The sequence below is a fragment of the Seriola dumerili genome, unplaced genomic scaffold (genome assembly GCF_002260705.1).
Source record: "Seriola dumerili isolate Sdu_G_001 unplaced genomic scaffold, Sdu_1.0 BDQW01000550.1, whole genome shotgun sequence".
Taxonomy (NCBI): Eukaryota; Metazoa; Chordata; class Actinopteri; order Carangiformes; family Carangidae; genus Seriola; species Seriola dumerili.
In genome coordinates this window covers 966,122-989,278 of record NW_019174805.1, presented here as the reverse complement: position 1 = coordinate 989,278, position 23,157 = coordinate 966,122, and the positions used below count along the sequence as shown (strand labels likewise).

The 23,157-nt window shown below is 41.5% G+C and overlaps 1 protein-coding gene across 1 annotated transcript in view; it reads right to left on the bottom strand.

Moving 5' to 3' along the window:
* The window catches only part of cadps2 (calcium dependent secretion activator 2), a 208,828-nt gene that overhangs the window by 86,476 nt on the left and 99,195 nt on the right, over nucleotides 1-23,157 (bottom strand). The window contains 5 exon segments of the mRNA XM_022764550.1: nucleotides 5,479-5,618; nucleotides 7,765-7,876; nucleotides 16,534-16,655; nucleotides 17,146-17,379; nucleotides 18,332-18,412. Of these exon segments, the coding sequence (XP_022620271.1) occupies nucleotides 5,479-5,618; nucleotides 7,765-7,876; nucleotides 16,534-16,655; nucleotides 17,146-17,379; nucleotides 18,332-18,412 (689 nt within the window).

The following is a 23,157-nucleotide window of genomic DNA, read 5'->3' as shown; positions in this document are numbered from 1 at the left end:
CAGGTAAACATATTCCTTCATTGTCATCTAATGGCGTCAAATAAAAAATAAAAAAAACATTTAATGAAAATGTGTTCGATGATCATCTGAGAACCACGTTTCGAGTTTGTGCACTTTTCTCTTTTTTTTTTCCATCTCGCTCTCGCTCTGTCAAAGTAAAATGTGCTCTTACATCCGTCGACCTCTTAATGGATTCACGTCTTTAATCTTCTCGGGTTCCTTTTCATGGTTTTCTTTCTGAAGTCTGAACCCATAAATAAATAAATAATACGAAATGTACCGAAACATTTTCTGTTTGTGCTCTTTTTGTGCTCCAAGCAACAGAGATTCCTGCATCAGTTGGCCTCTTCTTGGACTGGATTTGACTGGATTAATCACACATGCAGCACACAGGCCCCGTTATTGCCGGCCTCACAGATTGTGTTTTTAACAAAGCAGAAATGACAGAAGCCAGATTCAGGACATGAAGAAGAGCTGGCCGTGTGTTGGACTGTACGACGCTGACTTAACACGATGCATGCTGGTTAGACAGCAGCCCACTGGACACCACCTGTGACGACAACACTTCCTCCCGATTGGCTTACAACTTCAGACATGCACATCTTGTTCTACGTTTTTATTCTACGAACTTCAGATCCATTATCTCCAAGGTTCTCTCTCCCAAAGGTGATGCAGTTTATCGGCTCTCCTTCTGACAGCTCTTTTTATTTTATTTTTTTTTTATATGAACACCAACACTATATTTTTCAACAAGAAAAATTGTAAAAACAATTTAGTTTGTTATTGTAAAAGAAGTAATAACCTTATAGGTCATATTTTATCCTTAAGATTTCTTTTATCTTCACAAGTCTATGGTTCTCAACAAAACAGTTTTTCTCCAGCAGGTTTAACCCATCGCCCTCCATGTTTTCATAAAACTTAGACTAACAGTGGCGAGAAAGAGTGAGTGAACCCTTTCACCTGCATTTGTGTGTAAATTTGTCCCAAAATATGTCCATGATCCTCATCTAAGTTATAATAGACAAAGACAATCTTTTTAACTAAGAACTCATTGCGTCGTTCTTGTCCCTTCACAGTGTGGATAGGAAGAGGTGTGTGAACCCCTCAGATAATGACATGAACAAAAGCTAAGTGGAGTCAGGAGTTATCAAACCTGACATCAAGTCGATGGAACCAGACTAGAGGTGTGGGTTAGAGACGCTTTGACTTAAAAAAAAATATTTTGAGTTTGCTCTTTACAAGAAATATCTGCTGATGTGAACTTTGCCTCACAGAAAAGATCTCAGAAAGCTTACCATCAAAAACATCAGCATGACGCTGAAAGAGCTACAGAGTCATCTCAAAGAGTTCAGATCTTCACTCCCTAGAAGTGACACCTCCAGCTAGGATGACTCCAAAAGCTCAGCACAGAACGATCAGTAACGTAACAAAGAAGCCCAGAGTAACAGCTGAAAGCCTAAAGGAATCATTGGAGCTGGTTAACATCTCTGTTCATGAGTCAACCAGACACACATCATGGAGCATGGAGTCCTGCCATGGACACCACAGAAGAAGCTGCTGCTCTCCACAAACATTACATGCAAAGAGCAGCTTGACTCTCCACAACAAATGACTGAATGACAAAATGACTAATGAAGCTAATGTTGAAATGTTTAGGATACATCATCCCAAAGGTGAAGCAGGGTGGAGGGAGCATCACAATCTGCTCTGCTCCACATCATCGAGGGGAAAATGAATCCAGTAGAGATGCTGTTTGCAGCGACATCCTGAGCATCTGTCTGAGCTGAAGCTGCTCCATTAGGAAAAAAGGTTTAAACGTCCTCCTGAACATTGAGCAGCTCCGATCAGCAGCTACTGGACCAGATGGTTTCAGGTTATTGGTACCAAAGGAGGTTCAACCAGTTCACCAATCCATCATTCCACCAGAGGTGTGTATGTGTTCAATAAAGACACAAAAGATTAGAATAGTTTTTGTGATATTAGTGTAGGGACACTGTGTTTGTCTCCAGATCACATTTCATGACCAATCAAATGCAGAAAACCAGGTCAGTCCAAAGGTTCACTGACTGAGTAAACACTATGAGTGACAGCCTGACACACTGATAACACTCATATTTAAAGACAAACAAACAAAAAATCACTACTGTTATGAGCTCACTGACGCTACAGGAAGTAGAATGTGTCCGACTTCACTTTTTATACTCCACCCCTCCAGTCAACACCATCGACTATCAAGTCAGTGGAAGTTGAAATTGGACTCAGCTACAGACAGGCTGGACTCACAGGGAGACTAACACTGACCCCTTGTGGATGTTGTTGAAAGGTGCACATGCTCTATATCCCCCTCATTTTTCTCTCTGTCTGCCTGTTATCGGAGCTGCCTGACTCCCACAGTGCTGTGTTCATTACAGTGACAAAGCGTCCTACAGGAGCAGGAGGAGGAGGAGGAGGAGGAGGAGGAGGAGGGTAGTCAGGAGGGAAAACTGAAACACAGAAGCTTTTAGAGTCCCAGTTCTGCTCCTCAGCCGATCCTGTCAATACGAGGATGGATAGCAGTTTAATCTCTGAGCATCAAAAACAGAAATAGATGTGTTTAGCCTAGCTTAGCACAAAGTATGGAAGCAGGGGGAATCTACTAGCCTAGCTCTATTGAGAGAGAAACAAAACATATTTTCCCACAACTAAAAAGCCTTTTACAACCTTCAGACACAACCACGGCTGCTGCACTCTCCTCATGGATTTGATGCTTCTGCTAATTGTGTTCTAAGATAACAGACGCAGCGATGCAGCGATCACAACCTCAAGTATGTTTACTCTTTCTTTGTCACGCAACTGTCGGATTAAAAGCATGTGCAAAACATTCAACACCAGATTACAGATGTAACCCGAGAGTTTCCTGCTCTTGATTTCTTAATCTTCTATTGAATAGAAACCTGTTCCAGCTGTGACAGGTCATTTACACAAAACATTTGACTCTATAATCAGTCTGAAGTCGCATGCAAAGGGACACATGAGCTTGTTTGCTAACAACAACAACAACAAAAGTAGGAAACTTGGTGCAACGTTTCAGGAGTGTTTCCAAACCCATGCATCAATATCAACTGAGATTATATTAAATGTGGTCAAAAAGTTACAAACACAAATAAAACAATCTCCAGGTCGCACTCAGATGTTGCTGTTTGCCACACAAACTATTTAACTGAGGTGTTTTCTGAGGGAGGAAGAGACGGGAGGCACGATGTGAATGAAAATCTATGACCCGCTGTAAATGACGAGCAAGACTCGGAGCAGTAAACAGACTGTGTGAAATATTCTAATTTCATTTTTTGCTTTGTTTATCAACATTAAATGACTGTAGGCTGAACTCACGTCAGAAAAAAACAATTTGGATGTGTTGAGTGAGGAGTTTTTTTTTTTAATTGCAGTGTTTTGTTTTAGGTCCCAATGTGTCTTATTGATGATCGTGTCAACCACCTTTTGGTATTTGCTTTTATGCAAATAGAAATAATTTGTTAACACACCATCAAAACAATGGAGAAAAACTTTAATTGTAAAATCTGTCATTTTATGAGGATTAAAACAATCAAACAGTTCTGGAGCGTCTCTTAATATCTGAGCATCATCAAATGTTTCTGTGACTGCAGCTTTAAACTGTGTTCGTGTGTGTGTGTGTGTGTGTGGGGGGGGGGGGTTCAAGCGTTGAAATATTCAAAAGAACAACAGAGAAACACACACTTCTGTGGTGTTAAATCAAATGAAGGATTATGGGTTTGAAAATTTGATTTTGCTGCCACCTTCTGGCTGAAAATGAGAACTTAACCACACACAAACACATCCTCAGCTAGTTCAACATGTTTATGGAGTTTTGCTTAAATCTGAAAGATTAATGAATTTTTATTGAATAAAATTTAAATCTTTCAAAAGTAAATTTAACTTTAATTTTAATCCGTCTAACTCAAGGATTGCAAATGCAATACACAAGCAATACTAAGGAGGAACAACACAAGAAAAAAAAAATCAGATGTTAAACAGTATAATTGCAGACTGACTCTTTCCATACCAAAGTATTTTTGAGGTTTGAGGCTGAAACGTGACGGGAAACTGAGGGAAATCTCTAGATGGATGATGGACATGTTTGGTCTTTAGCAAAAACCAAAAGATAATTTCACATTTTCTAAAACTATGAAAAAACCAATATAACTTTAAAATCAATGAATCTTCAATAAACAAACTTTCTAGTGTTGATTTTAAATAATGTTAATTTTAAATGTCAAAAGATCACAAGTGAATTTCTAAAGAACATAATTTGTATTAACTGTACTACAGTTAATCCTAAGTGTGAGTTTAGGGATCATATAGTGTAAATAAACACCATCACGTCTGCATGTCAGGATCAGTTTGACATGAACATGTGTCTGAATGTGATTTTAAAAACTAGGATCAAACAACGAGCTGTTATTGTCTCATGATCAGGTGACCACATCCTCAGACTGTTTCTACTTCCTGTATTTGACCAGTAGGTGGAGCTGTCCACCTGCTCATGCTTTAAACAGACACTGTCAAGTGTTCTTGCATTTCCTCTCTTTCTTCCCTTGTGTTTCTTGTTTGTCTGGTTTTTTATCTGTGTGTGTGTGTGTGTGTGTGTGTGTGTGTGTGTGTGCGTTGTCCTGCACACCTGATCCTGACGGTACAAAAACTTCAGCCAACCTTTGCCTTGAGAAATTTGTACCTTTCTAATTCGTGTTTACCTGAACCTCAGGTGCACTCTGGTCCTGTCCAGACCCTGTCCACAGGCTGCTCAGCCTCAACCATGGGTCCTGGTCCTGTTACCTGTCCTGCTGCCTCCTTCGTTCTCAACCACTGCTTCTGACCCTAACCACATAAACAACCTCTTTTCTACTGCAAACCTGACTGTGTCTGATTACAACTGCCTGGTGCAGAATTTAACAGACAGACATTGTTTGAACACACACTGGAATAAAACATCCTGCATATGGTATTATCATTTTCGGCATTCTCAAGGTTCTTGTTAATAATTTTGGGAGGAAACTGATGTGTTAAGTTTTACTTCTCTATTTGACACATGAATGAAAACTGACTCAAATGTGGAAGCTGGTTCAAAACCTCCAGGTGTTCTGGGGGGTGAGTGGTTAATATAACTGCAAAGTCTCATATCCGATTACGACCAGGGACGTGCTGCATGTCACATCCCTCCTCTCTCTCCCTGCCTTTCCTGTCTATAACTTCACTGTGAACTGTCCGGAGGGGGCTGTGCTGTCTTCCACATCTTTCATAGATAATCAGTTTGCCTCCTTCCTTCAACTCCAAACCAAATATTACTTTTGACTGCCACCTTCAAATCAGGCACAAAAAAATGTTTTTGAAGATATGGAAGCTGTTTTTGACACCATGTATAACACATGAGCTCTGTGGCTAAAGTATAGCCTTTCAAAACTGGAGAGGCAGCAGCACACTCACCCGCTGTGCTTCATGTTGGGGGGTTTGTCCATGCGGACCGCCAGCTTGATCTTCAGCTCAGTGTCCTGGCTGCTCTTGGGGACGACCATCCGGTGGAACTCGGCCTGCTTTGGTCCGTTGGTGGTTGGGTTCAGGACCACCTGAGGAGCAGAGGGGGGCGGGATACACAGTGACATGGTCATGAAACCAACCAATAACATCAACTAAATAATTATCAGTCTTCTGTCTTGCCCTGTAGTTGGTGACAGTAGCTCCATCTTAGCTCCATCTTTTCAAAACAATTCTATATAAAACATATCAGTTATTAAAATTATCTCCCCTCTGTCTGTCTGGGGCTTTTCATGCCGTGTCTCCCTCACCCTCAGACGGGGCACAACACCAGTCCACTGTGTGTCTCTGCTGCAGATCCTCCAGACAAATCTTTACACCATCTTCAAAGTGTTTTTCTTGCAGGCGTGCACCGATCACATCTGCTTCATCAGCATCAGAGTGGGTTTAAGTGGACGTGGCAGATTCATATTATATACAGCTTGTTTGTCAATCTCAATATAAAATTTAGTGTGGGTGCTATTAGTTCCACTCCCTAAGTCATAACCAGTCACTGCACAGCACCGCCTGAACTCATGTTACCTTAGATTAAAAAAGGATTCACAAGGTGAAGTACAGTGAGGTTCTCCCTCCACTCATATGCTCAAACCAGCGATCAGCTGGTTCTGGTGCACTGTCACCTTCATATGCGCATTCATGAAATCAAATACAAAAGTCAAACAGCAGCTCTGATCCCTGCAAGAGTCAATTAACCAGCAACCGCAGCTCATTTTCTTCACTGTGTCTGCACCTCATTCATGTTCAAGCATCATGAAGGACACCTGAACCTACAGCTCCCAGACAGACTTCCAGACTGTCCAATCAGAGTCTGTCAGTGATTAAAGTGTCTAAAACTTTAGTGACAGTTGGAGCTGATTTTATATTTCATGAACTGCTGTAATTTGTCTGTTAAGATTCTCAATCATCCAGATGATGGTGCATCTGGAAGTACTACTACCTTCAGTCTTATTTTACTGTTTGCCGATCACCTTCAGCTGTCTCTGAGATAGAAACACAACACTGATGGTTAACATTAAAGGTTCTCCACTGGCAGGCTTTTATTGCGTTTGTGTATTGACTGACTGGAATTGCAGTTTCTTTATCCCACAGTGAGTGAGGTCATATAAAGTTGTCATGAGAGTTGTTTATTTGTTAATTAATCTGCCGCTGAAAAAAGTCCCCAACACTAACGAGTTCTTCCTGATGACTAATATTTGCTAAAATCCACAGCGACCAGCTGCTGTAGGAAATTAATGAACCCAAAATAATCAAACTATATATTTGTGAGCTGTGATTAAAGATTTCTATCTTCAGTTGCTGAGCGCCACAGACAGGGCGGGGGGAGTCAGGAACTAGTGTGAGACTAACTAACACCTTGTTGGATTTGGGACTTTGTACCAGACAGTGAAGAAGCTTCTGGATGAGGGTGAAATGTGCTCATGAATATAAAGTGAGTCCTGTTGCCTTTGACTTAGCATTGCATGCCAATAAAAACAGCCAGGGAGAGTCGACTGTTCTCTGATCTGTTAACAGCATTTTACTGTGAACAGCCTTTGAAATAAATTCACATCTGAAGTGTGAATTTACTGTCTTTCATGTTGCAATTAGCACAGCATCTATTTTCAGCAGGGGTCACACAAAGTAAAACGTTTCTGTTGTCTGTGGTCACATAATAGAGACACATGATGATTCACAGGAACTGGGAGAGAGTCACAAAATCTGGTTACCAGTTAAAGCTCTGAACCAGACTTTGGATGCCTGGGTCATCTGAAGACTTAATTTCATATGAAAAGGCAGAATTCATGGTAAAAATGTCTTTTACACACTAACATAATCCAAGACGTCTCTAAAAGGACACATTCTTTTAAAATTAAACCAACCCACCCCTTCCTCCCCCCTCACATGCTGTGGTGTTGATACTGATGCTGACTGATTTGCTGCTGTCAGAATCAACAGGATGTGAAAGTGATGAGATCTGACTGTTACCAGTCAGCTTCTGATACCAGGAAACATGGAGGTCCACAATGATGTTTGTCTGGATTTAAAAATATGACCCTGTCAATTCAGTAGTTCAGTGGTTAATTAGTTCATTTTCCAGGGAGACAGTTGAGTTCATTTTCTCTTTAGGTCAACAGAGATCAAACGAAGTGAGGTGATCAAACTGATAAATAAAGTGCAGTGCAGTGCAGGTGGACTCACCCGGCCCAGCTCCTTGTCCTCCAGAGCCAGGACCCCGGTGCTCTCTGTGAACAGCTTTACTTTGACCGAGGGCAGAGGGTGAGTCGTGGTGAAGTCCCCCTGAGTCCCCCACCTGAGGGACAAACAAACAGACTCACAATTAGGACTTTTTCACTTGGCCCAGTTTCACCTGCACCAGCTGGGCTGTGGCAAGATCTGACCCAACATTTCCTGCCGCTGTTGCTTAACCTTAAAAACCAGTAGGAGGCTTTTACTGTGAAGCAGCTTATAGAAACGTCGCATTTTTGAAACCAAGGTTAGCTGAGATTCGTTAACTGGTCCACACAATAAGATATGAACATATTCTGTAGTATTTGGTCAGCAGGTCAATTTCTAAAATTCAGGGTTCCCACTCTTTTGTAAAGATCATTTTCCAGGACTTTTCCAGGACATTTCCAGTGATGATCGAGCTCATATGATGACAGGAATCACACCATACACCAATATGTTCCTATTTGCAGAAATAAGAGCAGTCTATACTTGACTTTATAAAATCTTGCTTATCCTGAATGCAGGAATTCATAAGTAAAATCTTCTAATTATCATCATCATTAATATATAACCTCTTTATGAATTATATTAACCATTCCTGCTTGAACATTAATAACACAATAATAGCCTACAATTTTCCCTACTGAAAAGTCTAGACTGAACGTGCAGTTAAATGTATGATTCAATGTTGAATTAGCACAGATTATTTACTGTTGCTGGGTATTACCAGTTTATCACACTTGAACCCCCTTACTAGTTACAGGAAGTAAAATCTTTAACGATGTTAATCACACCCACTGTGAGCTACCACTACAACAGTAAAACATGTCACGTCATATTATGGTCTGTTTTACCTGAACAACGCAATATCGGGTTTGAAGTGACGCTAGCAAAGATGCTAGCAAAGTAAAAAAGTGCCGTTAGCCGTTAGCAACTATTCAGCCGGTGTTTGGCTAACATACAGTTTGACTTCCATTTGTTGTATTGAACCCGGCTTCACATTTATTATTATCCAACTCTCAGCAATGAACCAACTCACATTTACCAATTTGCTCCGCCAGATTTGAATCACAAATCTTTAAACTTTAGCTACGAGCAAAACAAGCTAGCAAACAACTGAACGAAACATGCTAAACCGTTGCGACCGTTAGTCTAGAACCTTGACATAAACTGCCACCGTTAGCAGCCAACAGTGACGCATGTACATTAAAAAGGATAACGTAACTTACATTCCTCAGATTTCCAACCCCCATCGCATGTGACGTGACTTCGAGGTGCGTTCACTGCATTGCCAAACAAAACCGCCTATTCAAAATACTGTCTTATATTACTGACAGTATAGGGGAGAGTGGCGTAATTAGTGCCAAGGGGCAAGTAGTGCCACCCCTGTTATCTAGAAAACCATAGAAGAAGTTGGTCATGTGATCACATGAAGAGGCATCTGTTTCACTCATCCTGCAAATAAGGGAGACACATGGCTTGAGAGGTAAGCACATTTAAGTTCAAAAAACAATTTTTTGCCCTCCAAAGTAAATTTTCTATGATCATGTTTTTTTGATTGCTGTGTTTGAACAATTATAGATAACTTTGAAAACAGTTCACACACGTTTTAGTGCTTTAGTAAGCTACACCATGAGTCTATACAGTTAGCATGATGCAAGCTCAAAACAGCTAGGGGATGCATTTTTTCAAAATGGTGGGCTTGGGGTAATTTGTGCCAAAGGGCCTGGGTTACCCAACTTATGATTATTTACTATATATTACTTTATTGTATTTTATTGTTATTGTACATTGTATTCTTTCATTTGATCAATAAAACTATGTGACATTCTTAATTTTAGACCAAAATCCATCATGCCACGTGAAGACAAACGGAAGACAGAGAGGGTTTCAACTCCTCTTGAGGAGCTGGAAAGAGCAGTAAAAGAGGTGCAACAGGGGAAGACGATACGTCAGGTTGGAAAGGAGATGAAGATCTGCAGGATGACCATAAAAAGATATATGGATAAGAAAAAAATAGGAGAAGTAACAAAGCCAGGCTATGAAAGAACAGCAGTGGCCAAACAAGTCTTCAATGAGAACATGGAGAAAGAGCTAGCTCAACATATTATGACACTAGCAGCAAGTTCATGTCAGGCCTTGTTTGTTAAATAAACGTTAAATACGTAATTTTGTATTGAATTTGTCTTGCTTTTATATAGCATTATCGTTTGTGAGATTAAAATGATCTGTTTTACTTCAATTATCAATGGCACAATTTACCCCAGTGTATTCTCTCTAATGGCACAACTTACCCCGCACCGGGGGCAAGTTGTGCCACAAGACCACTTTTTTTTCTAAAGCTACATTTCTCAAACAGTTTATTTAAGATCCAAAGTGATTGTTCCCAAGGATGCACAACATCCTAAACTATATGTACATATTTTAGTTGGAGGCATTACTGTAGTCCCCTTGCTTTAAAGGCACTTTAAGTAAAAAATGGCACTACTTACCCCACTCTCCCCTATAGACAGTATTTAGAATTTTAGCTAGCCTACCATTTGAACGTCAACATGACCCTGAACATAACTTTGCCCGACACTAGGAGAATGCTGAAATAACTTTCCAGGACATTTTATGTGTTAACATGACTGGAAACTGGGCGGCAGTTTTCCAGGACGCGGGAAAACACTGATATTGCAGCCCACAGTGTGCCGTTAGCAATACAACACGAGCGGGAGTACTGTATATGGTTGCGATTCGGTCATGGGTGAGGCCGCAGACAACACTGACCCGCACGCGAGCATGCGCTGAAGTATCCATCCACTTCTGACTACCATACATAATTTAATTCAAATGATATTTCTGGAAACATATTTATCTTCGTTGTGCAAAGTTTGTTACAATCGAAGACAGATAACAACCGTTAATGTAACGCTAATTAACGGTTAACAGACTACCTGTGAAGCGGAGTGATACATGTAGTTAAAAGTCCCAGTGCTGTTGTACCAAATTCTCTGGTTGTACTCTTGCATCAGCACACATGGAATGCCTCTTGTCCAATCAAATTACTTGGTCAGAACTAACTGTTGTATAATGTATAAAACATGGAGGGTGTCAGAATATCAATCACAAAATCCATTTATGAATAAAAATAGAATCCTGCTTCATTTTGTATCTATACAAGCCAGCGACACAGTTTTAGGCTTCAATAAGTATTTTTTTGCGAGAGATGGTGTTTGTTGATTGTTCCAGCACATACAGCATCTGTCGAGCTCGACTGAATCTCAGGTGATATTTTGCAGATTATAATCTCACAGGGAGAGATGAGCTCGTGAGATGCACTCAAGCTTTATGAGGATACAGTTTTTTAGTTCCCTAAAGCCTCATGAGAAACAGAGTCTGTTTCTGTTTTCAAAAGCACAAACAAAGCCCCAAGTGTAGCTACTGCAAAGAAAAGAATATAATGTACATCTAAAAACAGGCGTTTTCATTTTTAATCGCAGTTGCTGCAAAGATCACAACAACAAGAGGTCACCCTGCTCATTTTGCTGTTTCCTATAATAACATCACATCAGGTCTTAGTCACAGATCCAGAGGCGATAAACAGTCCCATCAGTGGCAGCTGTTATCAAGAATCACTTATTGTTCATCTCACAGAAAGTCTAATGGAGCGGAGTGAGCCCTCTGTTCAGGATGATGAGGACACGGCCATTATACACACCGAGAGCCGCGCTCCTGTGATTACACGCCTTTATGTCAAAACTGTCAGTTTACGTGTGCAAGAGTGTGCATCTGTGAGTGTGTATATGTGTGTGGTGCACACAGATGACAAGTGGTGACCCCTTCACTTGTTGAGGGTGAGAAGCAAAGTCGAGCTCCATATTCAGTTTGCCCAGTTTCCAAGGCAACATTGTGCTGAAAGGTGTGTTTGCTTCACACACACACACACACACACACACACACACACACACACACACACACACACACACACACACACACACAGTATTTTTAAAGTAATCAGAGACATCAGATGCAAAAGCCTGAGGAGACACTGATACAAACAGCTCATGTTTTAACTGACCTGAGATCAGTGTTTTAACGTGAGTGATAACATAATGATGGTTTCATTCTGAGACATTGAATAATAAAAATATCAAAACTAGACAATTTCATGGTGAAATCTCAGCTGTTAATTGTGTTCATTAATAATATTAAAGGTGCACTATGCATTCCTGCATGGTTTCAGTGCATCTCCCCTTGATCCGCTAGCTGCCTGCCCCCTGAATACACTGTGAAAAACCGCGGCCTCTGGAGACAACACAGGCGTCACAAATGGCAAACAAACACTAGGGGCACAGGCTGTGCCCCAAAACATAACAAACCACGTTCCAGCCAATCACTGACAAGATGGTTGGGGGAGGGGGTGGCGGTTAGTGAGCGTGCACATATGGGGGCGGCAGTGAGCAGAGTTGATAGAGTAGCGTGAGTATCTGAGAGTAGAGAGCTGGACGGCGCTGTGAACTAGGTCTAACGACTCAACGATATATTTTGGGAAATGGTCGAGGCACGGACACGACCAAAGAAAAGACATGAATTACTTAATTAAACCAACACACTTTTTTTGTACCAGGCTGTAAACATGTTTATTTCTGCTGTAAAGTTGGATATTTTATCATGGGAGTCTATGGGGATTGACTCACTGTTCAAGCCAGTCTCTAGTGGACATTAGAGGAACTGCAGTTTTTAGCACTTCAACGTTGGCTTCATGTTTCAGCCCCAGAGGTTGGCGCTTGGCACGGCCAGACAACAGCAGGTCAGACAGGAGGTAAAGTTAAAGAGGGAAGACGTACTATATACTTCAATATAAGTAAAAACAATTAGAGAGAGTAGATGCAGTAAGAAAAGAAAGCAATAAGAGGATAATAAAAAAGACGACATCACACTGATTCTGCCTTATCTCTCCCGGCTTGTCGTTCTAAAGCCGAGGGCACCTTTAGATTTCAGCCTCGAGCCAGCTTGTATTCTGAACTAGTTGGTGGCGGGAGAGTGACTTTTGGTTTACGCCAGAGAGGAAGAGGAGATAAACTTGTGAATGACTTTTTCTGAGCACTGGTTTGATTCTGGAGATTGTTCTTATCTGGGGGAATTAGGACTGGACAACGTTTGTGATGTGTTGTTCAACATTGGTCTGAATCGGACAGAAAATGATTCATTGCACCGTCACAGTCTGGTCCACGTTTCATCCGACTCCATTTTTCTAGAGGAAGATGCGTTAGTTTGTGTGTTAAACCCTGAACCCTGAACCACAACCAAGACAATTAACAAACTTCATTTACATTTTTTTAAAATATAAATCAATCCTGAACAGAAACAACTAAAGCCAACCTGAGAGGAATCTGAGGGGAACTGATCAATCGTTCGGAGTGTACATCATTTGTAGTAAACATGCAGAAACAGTGGTGAGGTCTGCAAAGTGGATCACAGATGCTTGACATTCCACAATAATTAAGGGTATTACTAATGAAAAGGTCCTCAGTGATTAAGGCGCTGTTACGCTACAACCGCAGGAGTCATCAGAGCAATTGGACGCCGGTGTAATCACAGCTAATCATGTTGTCCGTGTAATTACAGTTAACTACAATGTCATTAAGAGCACGGGTGTGTTATTGAAGATGAGGGATGTGAAAGTGCTCTGCAGGCTAATTACGGTGAAGGTTACAGGAGCTGCAGTAAAGCCAGTTCACAGCTCACAGGATCCCTGTTGACCAGCGAGGTCGTCAGGTGATGGTGAGCTTTACTAATTGGCTCTGATTCTGGAAGACAGGGGCCCTTCAGAGGAAAAAGAAAAAGAAACCAGAGCCGGAGCGTGTGAAAGGGCAGCCTCATTACGGCGCAGACCCCCGCCGTCCGTCAGGCATCCAACCACCAACAACTGTCACCGAGAACTTTGAGCGCAGAGTGACAAGGCTGCGACGCCACGGCAAAGAAGAGCACACAGTTAACAGGTGGGAATGAAAGCTTTCTGCTAAACAGGAGCAAGATGGAGGAGAACCAGTCAGAATCAGTGGAATCATTTTTCTGGTCAGAGGCGATTCAGGAAAAACACGTTCCGATATTTTAGCTACTTCCGTTTTATTTACTTCCAAGGTGTAAAACGTTTGATTTAAAGGTCCCATATTTTCCCATTCCACTATTGTGTTTTAATTGTTGAGCCATAAGAAGATATATAATTTGTGCCTTTTCACTTTCATATTTCTATGTCTTTTTGATTGTAAAGCAGGTCTAGGTTCTGTAAGTTTGTGACGTCACAACAAAGGAGTCACCGCTCTAAGCCACACCCCAAAACCCCACTGACCTGGACCCACCATCCAAACATTTGCAGGATTTGGTTTCTCTGCTATATTTTTATTGGATCACTCAGAAAACTGTCAGCCAATCAGAAGAGAGGCTCAGAGCCTCCTCTCTTCTGATTGGCTCACCGACCTGTTATTACTAGAGCTGCAGAGAGAAGCCTGAGAGAGGAGATGTAAAACTACACTGAGATGGGTTTTGGTTCTTAAAACCACAAATACATCTTCTTATGGATCAACACTTCAAATAAAACACAGAAGAAGAGGAAAAAATGGAGCATTAACATGCAAATGTTAGCCCTTTAGCATGTTAGCATTACAATAGGACTGTAACAACATTGGTAGCTTGTCAGCATGGTAATGTTTGTAATGAAATTACAGATGAGAGCTGAGATGTCTTAAAACAGCCACCGTACAGAGCATAAAACAATGTTATGACCTTTCCTCTGGCGCCACCCTCAGGTCAAACTGTACATTTTATGCAGAGATTTTTTTATAAGAAGCTAAGAGTACGTACCAGTAACCGTTTAGTTTGCTGGTGTATGGTGTAATAAACATTACAGCCTCACAGGAGCTTCAGTCTCTCTACAAAGTCTCTCTACTCTTTAAAGTAGTGAAAGACATCAGAGGTCTGACTGGGACTGAGAACTGAAATATAAGGACGGCTTTGAGCTCCCTCCAAAAAAACAGAATGTGTGTTTATGTTTTGTGTGTTGAGGAAAGACCGGTTCCCATCACTGTTACATAACAGCCTCCTCCTCTGGCTGCACCAGCCTTGACTGCAGGATGAGAAGCATGGCTCGGGGCGGGTGAGTGTGGTGTTTGTGGAAGCTAAGGGTCAAACTCTTCCCCTGCTACATAAAACGTAGAGCTTAGTCTTCTTCTGTTTGCATTTCAAAGCTGTGGCTCTGCAGGGGTTCAGTGTCGGGGAACTGTGTTACGGAGGCGTTTCACCGAGTCCTGTGTGTTCACTTCATCATCAAGAGCTCAGACGTTAATCCAATTAGGCGTCAAGAACAGACTGAAGCTTCCTGTGTAGTGAACATTAGCTCTGAACACAGTTTGTGTTTCCTCTGCACAAACACACCCCAGAGCTCCGTGTCACACTATCCATCAACAGTAACCTTTGTTAGGATCCCACCTGCTTCTACTTAATGACTCCTGCTCTTTAGATTTGTCTCTATGGGCTGGTCTCACACCGCAGCTGAGAAAATGTCGGCTCTGAGATGGTAACCGCCACATTCCCTGGCTTGAATTGGGCCAATTCTTTGTTTGAAGTTGTCCTGATGGAAGGGTCCATGACGTGAATGCACATCTTTAAATATCTAATAACAACAATGAGGACTTCGTCTTGTTGCTGTAAAACATCGTCATTTTAAGCTGCAGAAGGGTCCAATCAATAGGTGCGTTTCCATTTACCTGCTTAACGGTAAATTGAAATTGCGAACTTAAAAACAAGACATTAAAACACGTGAATACATACGCTCACATGAGGTGGTTTTTCAGACTATCCAACAAAGCAATATCTCGCAAAATTGAAACGGACATGCTTTTTTTTTTGGTATTCAAGATGAGGCAGACTGCTGAAAATTCCATTGTCACATTTATTTGGAAGGATATAACGTGAGGAGAAAACCCAGCTTTATTTGGATTACACCACTCAATGGAAACACAGACCTTTTGCAATTGTGTATTGTTGGAAAAAAAAATAGAAAGAATTGATCTGCTTTGCATAAAACTGCGATGGAAACCCGGCTGGTATCTACAGCAAGAAACTGAAAACTGTCAGTAGAGTTCATCCTATGGAAATCCTGAATGCAAGATATTTCAGTTTGGACCAAAGCGGTGGTTTGACCAACTGACCATTTGACATTACTAATTATTTCCTTACGAGGTGGAAACAAGATGCCACTGCCATTTACTCAACCAGTTTAAACCAGATCTGTAAAACCTAAAGTGCAGAGTATTGAAAGTTGCCAGCAAATCTTATCATCAGATATTTATTGATTTGAATCAGGAAACCTTTCTTACGTTTTTTCCAACACACATCAAATTTAGGTCCAAACACTCCAGAGGAACCTTAAGAAATGTTATAAATGACAGTTAAAATGCTCAACAGTACTGCATCTTTCTTTTAAGCACCACTCCACTCAAACATGTGTTGGGCTTTTTGTTACAACATGCGGCTGTTTGACCTTCACTGTGCAGAACGGTGAATGTACAGTTAAGGAATGAGTTTGACAGTGAAGGACGTTTTCACATTCATCTGCAGAAAATCTCTGTGCTCACTGAAAATCTCATTTAAGATGATTTTGTGACACCACAACTGGTCTGGAGGTCGATATGTGACGATGAGTTAAACTCCTCTCTGAGATCAAACCGAAACACTGGAAGAAGAAGAACTCACTGTGGCCGGGCGGCTTCAGCTTGGTCCGTCTGCAGCTTCTCTCCTCCCTCCACCTCCATGGTGCAGTAAACGATCCGGTTTGGAGCGACGGACTTCAGACCCTGGACCTCCACGATCACGATCTGAAAACACCAGAGGACGAGACGGAGAGCCGAATTCAGTCATATCAAACGATGATCAGTTATTTAACTGCTCCACCTCCACCACTGCAGTCTGTTTGAATAAAGCACTTTAGAAGTTCAGGCTGACAACGGTGGATGAGCAGTAAATGCAGATCAAGCCTGTTTACCAGAGAAAGCACTAACCAAACACATAAAACCTCATTACGTGTTTATGGATTTAAGCTGCAAGGTTTAACAAGCGGAATCTTCAACGCCATCAGGATCTGCTTTCATTAAAACTGCAGTGATATATTATATTTTTGTGTTATTTTGCGATAAATTACTGGAATTGATAGATCATTGAGAAACACACACACTTTGTTTGTACCTCTATCTTTGTGAGGACACACATAATGCATCCCCTACCTCACCATCATTCTAACCAATGTGCATCAGAAAGTGAGGTCTGGACAAAACGTCCTCACCCTGGTCCTCACAAAGACAGCCATACCTCCAGAGTGAAGGACAGCACGACGTCAGACTTGGACAGGATGTCTCCCTCGTCTCCCATGTCCAGGAAGGAGTTGTTCATAGAGGAGCGTTTGAGCTTCTGCTTGAAGTCCGGACCTCCTTTGGACACGGGCAGACTCTCCAGGTTCGCCATCAGCAGGTTGACGGACGAACGCAGCTCCTCCACGTACAGAGCCTCCATGTCAGCGGAGACAAACTTTGGGTATCTCCTCTCCTGCGGGACACAGACTGAGTTAAGCGTCAACACAAAGGTTTCACATCAACATGCACGTCATTAAACAATTAGCTTCATTTTTTTTGGCTTTTAAACTATAAAAACAACAACAACAACAATTAAAATCAGCGGCTAACAGCTAATTAGGAGATCATTTGTTCGCTTTGTTATACCACCATGAAACTGTCTCCCAATAAAAACACTTCCTGTGACAACTGAGCAGGATTTTAATCAGTGATCTCGTTGATTCCTCTGAACCCGATTTGACTGTGAATATTGTACTTTTCTTCATAGAGGAGAAAAGAAACTTCAGTGGGAGTAATTGACAAGGTTGTGAGTTCACATTCAACAAGATAGATGTGCATCTGTTTTCACTCTTTATGTGCTGAAACAATTAAATGATTAGCCAGGCTCGAGAAAATTAATTGATTGCAATTTGGATTTATTGGATTTTATTCAAATATAAAGTAAAAATACAAGGGAAACTATTTTTTTTTGGTAACTTGGGGGCAGCAGCTAACACTAGCAATAAGCCAAACATCCAGCAGACAGAGAGCAACATGATGATCTCAAGTTGTGTTTGCGTCCAGCTAATGAAGGTAAGTCCCATATTCAGTCTTCCTTTTTAGCTCTGGTTTGGTCTCCACCAACTCCTGTCTCTTGAGCTTCTAGATGTTCCACTTTCTGCACCAGCTCATCTCCAACTGTCTGACTGCTGTTTGTCAAAACAGAGACTGAACCAGACGGTAAATGTGCTGTAACACCAAAACTAGGAGCTAAAAGAGGGTAAAAGATGGTGATAACTCTCTGGGGGTTTAAACAATGAGTTCGAAGGTTGGATATTTCTGTTTTCAGGGACGTGAACACACAAATCAAACGCCTATCTGTAATAAATAGTATAATAAGAGCAGTAAAATAAAAAAAATGTGTGTTTTGTGAGTGAGTTTCTCACCCTGGCGATCTTCTCGGCCAGTTGTAACCTGCCGTCCAGCTCTCTGCGGATCTGAGCCGCCTGCTCGTCCACGTTGTCCAGCTGAGAGGAAAAAAAAATTTAAAAAGGGAAAAAAAAAAAAAGATTTCATCAGGCAGCCAATCAGAAATATCCAAAATCAATAAACCAATCAAAAGGTGAAGTGGAGACACAGCAGGAGAGGTCTCCTCTGAAGAAGCGGACGGTGTAGTGATTAACCAAACAGCAGCTGAGGTGGTAACAGATGGCAGTGATTAGCCAATCAGGAGGGAGGGTCTCAGGTAAGAGGTTCAACCACTTCACCAGGAAGAGCCTCTCGACCAATTACGGAGGAGAGAACAACTTCAACCAGGGTTGTGTCCTGAAAGCTGCATCGTGTTTGTCTGCAGTCCCTCTGATGTCCACTAGATGCTGCTCCAACAACACCCGCACTGCACTGAAGAGAAGAGGAAAACCTTCTCTACTGTCTCTTTATGGCAGGAAGGATCTTACCTCGGGGTCACATGACATGCAAATGGACTTCCATTTTTGAAATACACAGTTAAAATCAAACTCAAGTTTTGATCAAACCAGAGAAAATGTTGTTGAAATTATGTTAAATAAACTGAACTTCATACATCTGAACAAAACAGCACAGATAGATCCCTTTCACTATAGTTTCAATGTCTAGGCTGAATCTGAATATAACACAGACATGAAAAATAAAATATTATGTATTTTTAAACATTTTAGTAGCTGCATGATGAGACTTTTCTTGTCAAAATTTAATCAGAAATTAATTTATAATGAAAAGAAATCCAACAATCGAGTGGTCCGCTGAAGGCCATTATCCAAGGTAAACTCTGTAGAAAAAGATGCAGCTGGCAGTAGCAGCATGCTTTCAAACTAAGCAGTTTTAGTTTCTGCTTCTTCTTCTACCCTGGACAAACCTCTTTAGCACTAATTTAGTTATTTCTGGCCCCAGTAACCGACAAACTCCTTGACACGAGGTAAACCCACAGTATGTTTGGGTGAATTTCTCTCCTGTGGCCAAAACAATTTAAATCTAGGAAGCTTTCTGGGGTTCAGTCTCTAGTTTGAGGACACTTCACAGCACAACGACTGATGCACTCAACCACCTGAGCCACAGCTGCCAGCAGATATACGTACGATTTGAAAACAGGGTTATAACTAAACGTACATGATTCTTTGGGCTCATGTGTCCTTGACTTGGTTTGTCAGTCTGTGGATGATCAATACAAAAGACGAGAAAGGAAATTGGTGGAAAGTGAAGTGTCCCTGAGTCTTATAAAAACCCATCTCGCCTGTCATCGCTGCAGTTTCGCTAAGGCTGTTCTGTCTGAGAGCTTCACACCGAGCGGGAGATCATCCAATGAGTCGTCCGTTAAACTCGATGTCAGCGAGACTCAAAAGAGGAGATGAAAGCCGGGTGGAAATTGAATGACGTTTGCTTATTGGGCAGAAAACGGCACCTCATTTCACAAATGGGAGATTAAACAGCTCCGATGATGGAAACTGGCCTCAAGTCAAAGAGACAAGTGGAAAATTCAGAGGTGATAAGAGAGAGGAAAAGATAAGCCGTTTAATTTGAGCCTGTTTCAAAATGGAACCCCAGAGAATCAGTTAAAAATCAGCCCTCGGTGTCTCATTTACACTGATCCAAACTTCCTTTAGTCACACTGAGGGGGTTACCCAGTCCTGTCGCTGAGGAGCAAGTTCTGAACTCAAAATCAGACCTTGTGCTTCTACGCCTGCTCCACCCGCAGCACTTTTAACACCTGTGAACGCATCATCAATGACATCATCTCTTCTCTCAGCTCGTAATATGATACACACATTGTTTTTCTAGCAAAACTTCTTGTTCTTTTACCTCGATTACGATTAACGAACAATTAGATTCAGCGATGTGAGTGTGTTCCAAGTTACAAAACAGAATCGGTCGCGTTGGTCACCAAAGTCGTTTTTCTGCGGTGTTTACTTTCGACTTCTTTTTGTTTGGTGTCATCTTCTCTAAAGCCAAAATTTTGCCAAAAGGTAGAAGCTGCTCGGGTTGATGCTCAGTGTTTGCGCTCGTGTCGTCCACATCTCCAGCTCTGCTTTGAGAGAACGGGGCCTGTTGGACGTTAGTTGGACGGGGTGGAGGGACATTGGGGAAAGTATAAACTGAATTAACAGACGTGCCCAAGATTAAGTCGGTGAGACGTTCTAAATGTCTTTTTAAAGTTAACTGCCCAGCTTTCAGCCAAACTTCGGAAGTTTTGAAGGTTGTCACATGCAGATGTAGAAGACCTTTAATTAATTCGAGTCTAAAACTGGTCAAATTCTGTAAAATTAGGGGCTACGAGATTCTCAAAGATTCATATCTGATGAGATTTGATAACTGGCTCTACAGGCAATTTCAGTCTGTACCAAAAAAAGTATTTAAGTTTGATATCCAGCATTTTCAAGGATCATATCTACATGTTCAAATACAGTCATCTAAAGAATATCCTGTAATTTCAGACCTTAATTCAGTGTTTCTCGGTAGCAACAACCAGCTTTGTTGTGACATTACAGCTGAACCACTATTATAGATTTAAAAACAGTGTCCTTTGCTGTATCTCTACAACAAAGAGCTCTAACAGTGTCGAAATGCTCCGAGCTGAACTTCGAAGACAGAGTATTCTGCAGATTCATCCCTGAACCTCTCAGATACCCGTCCTGGACTGATCAGACTGATCAGATCTGTCAGATCTGTCGGCAGCTCGCAGCTTGTTCTTACCAACAGACCCTCAGCTGAAAGAACTGTTGAAAAAGAAGTCGACCTTGTCTGGTCCTTCACCCGCTTGGTAAACTGACTCGTACTGACTTATCGACTGCAGCCTCCTTTTTGTTTCTGTTTGTAGTTTCTGATCCGAATCTTTGGAGCGGTTTGAAATTGCATTTCAGGGTGTAAGGGAGGAGAAAAACAACAATCCTATAAGTCTTTGTTGACTCAAGTTCAGCCTTCAGGACGTGTCTGGTACAAACAGGAAATCTACCAGTTTATAGGATCATTTTACTTGTTCTCTGGTTTTAAATATTTACCAAAAAATTATAATAAATACAGATCCACTGTACTCCAGTAAAAAAAACATGGCCTCTGCTGTTTTTATAATTCATGTTGATGCTATTTATTCTGTCTCATCTTTTATTTTTATCCTGATCGTTTGTGCACCAAATGCACTAAATTTCGTTGCATAGCTGTGCAATCACAAGTGTCGGCCTCGCGGTGGCGCTTCAGGAAAAACAAGAGGGTCTTTAGGATTCATCATCTGGGAACCGTGAGTCCGGTCCCTGCACTCCCAGTCCTGTTCGGTTCACCCAGCCCAGCGGTAACAGTGGGAGCGAGGACATCGAGAATAAGATTTTCTTATGAAACACAAAAAGTAGTTTGGGATTTAATCTTCGAAGTTTAGCACCTGAGAGCGAAGAATTAAAGCAGTTATTAAATAAAGAATTTGATTATTTAATAAAATAATACTGTTGCTGTCATCTCATGTCACCGCTTCCTGTCAGGGCTGACATCCGGCTGCACTAATTACTGAGAGATGGATATTTGCTCATGGATGAGTTGACAGGGGTTTTTCTATCCGGTCGACAGAGTTTATCAGAGACGTGGTCGTGTGGATCCGTGCGCAGACTGCCGAGCCTCTGACAGACACGTTTATTCATTCTGCAGCCGTCGCTGATGAGGCCCGCTGATCGCTGGCTCCTTATTAACTCCGCACTGCGAGCGAGGAGCATGAATGAATTATCAGACTGACGGGGGTCAAACTAACGTCGCACGTCAGAAGTTCTGACTGACGGAGGAACTTTTGAATATGATTTCACTGTTTACTCACTTTGTGTTTCCTAATGTAGAAACACTTCAGTGTTTGAGTGATGGTGAAGGTCAGGACGTGTTTATACTTTAACAATAAATAATATAAATACACTGGAAACTGCTTATAGTGACGTCTGACTGGGTTAAATTGATCACTGTAAGCAGACGATTATTAGAACTGATTTGTTTTCTTTTTCTTTTAATTCTCATGCGGATTATCATCTGTATATCTATGACATGAATTTAAAGTAATGAAACAACAACTGTGCTATTTACTGATTTACACATAAAATAACATAAAGGATGAAAACATCACACTCCTGTAAGGAATCACACCTGCGGCTGCTGAAGAGCAGGGGTGATAATTACATGGTAAAAAACATGAGCAGTGCAGGAAGAGGAGGTAAAATAAGTCCGTGAAACACAGCGGTGAGGATATCTCACAGCTCTGCCTGAACTGTGTGTTCGCCCTTTTTCCTCCTCCTCCTTTTCAGGAACCAACCAAGCAGAGCGGAGGTCATCGGCCAGGAAGCGCTTCACCTGGGCTGGGCAACCCTCTAAAAGCTTCCCTGCTCAGTCCGTCGCTCCCTCGCTCTCCCATCAGCGACATCACTCAACATTTTCACTCATCCATACATTACATTAACACAACTGATTCCACCGATTCAACACGTCCTGATTTTTAAGCCTTGTGTGATCTTCCTCCTTATTTGTCTGAACTCTGAGCCAGTCTGTAACAGCAGGTGTCCATGATAGGTGCGCTCACACACTCACACAGTGAAGCTTATGTCGAGAGGGAAACAGTAAAACAGTATTTGTATAGAAATTATTCTCTCCATTCGAGTGGTGTCAGCTGTAAAAATAATGTTTCACGATAATTAAAACAAGTACTGAACCTGAAAAGATTCATTATCAAACCTGCTTGTTTTTGATGTTTGACACAGTTTGAAGTGATGATGCTTTG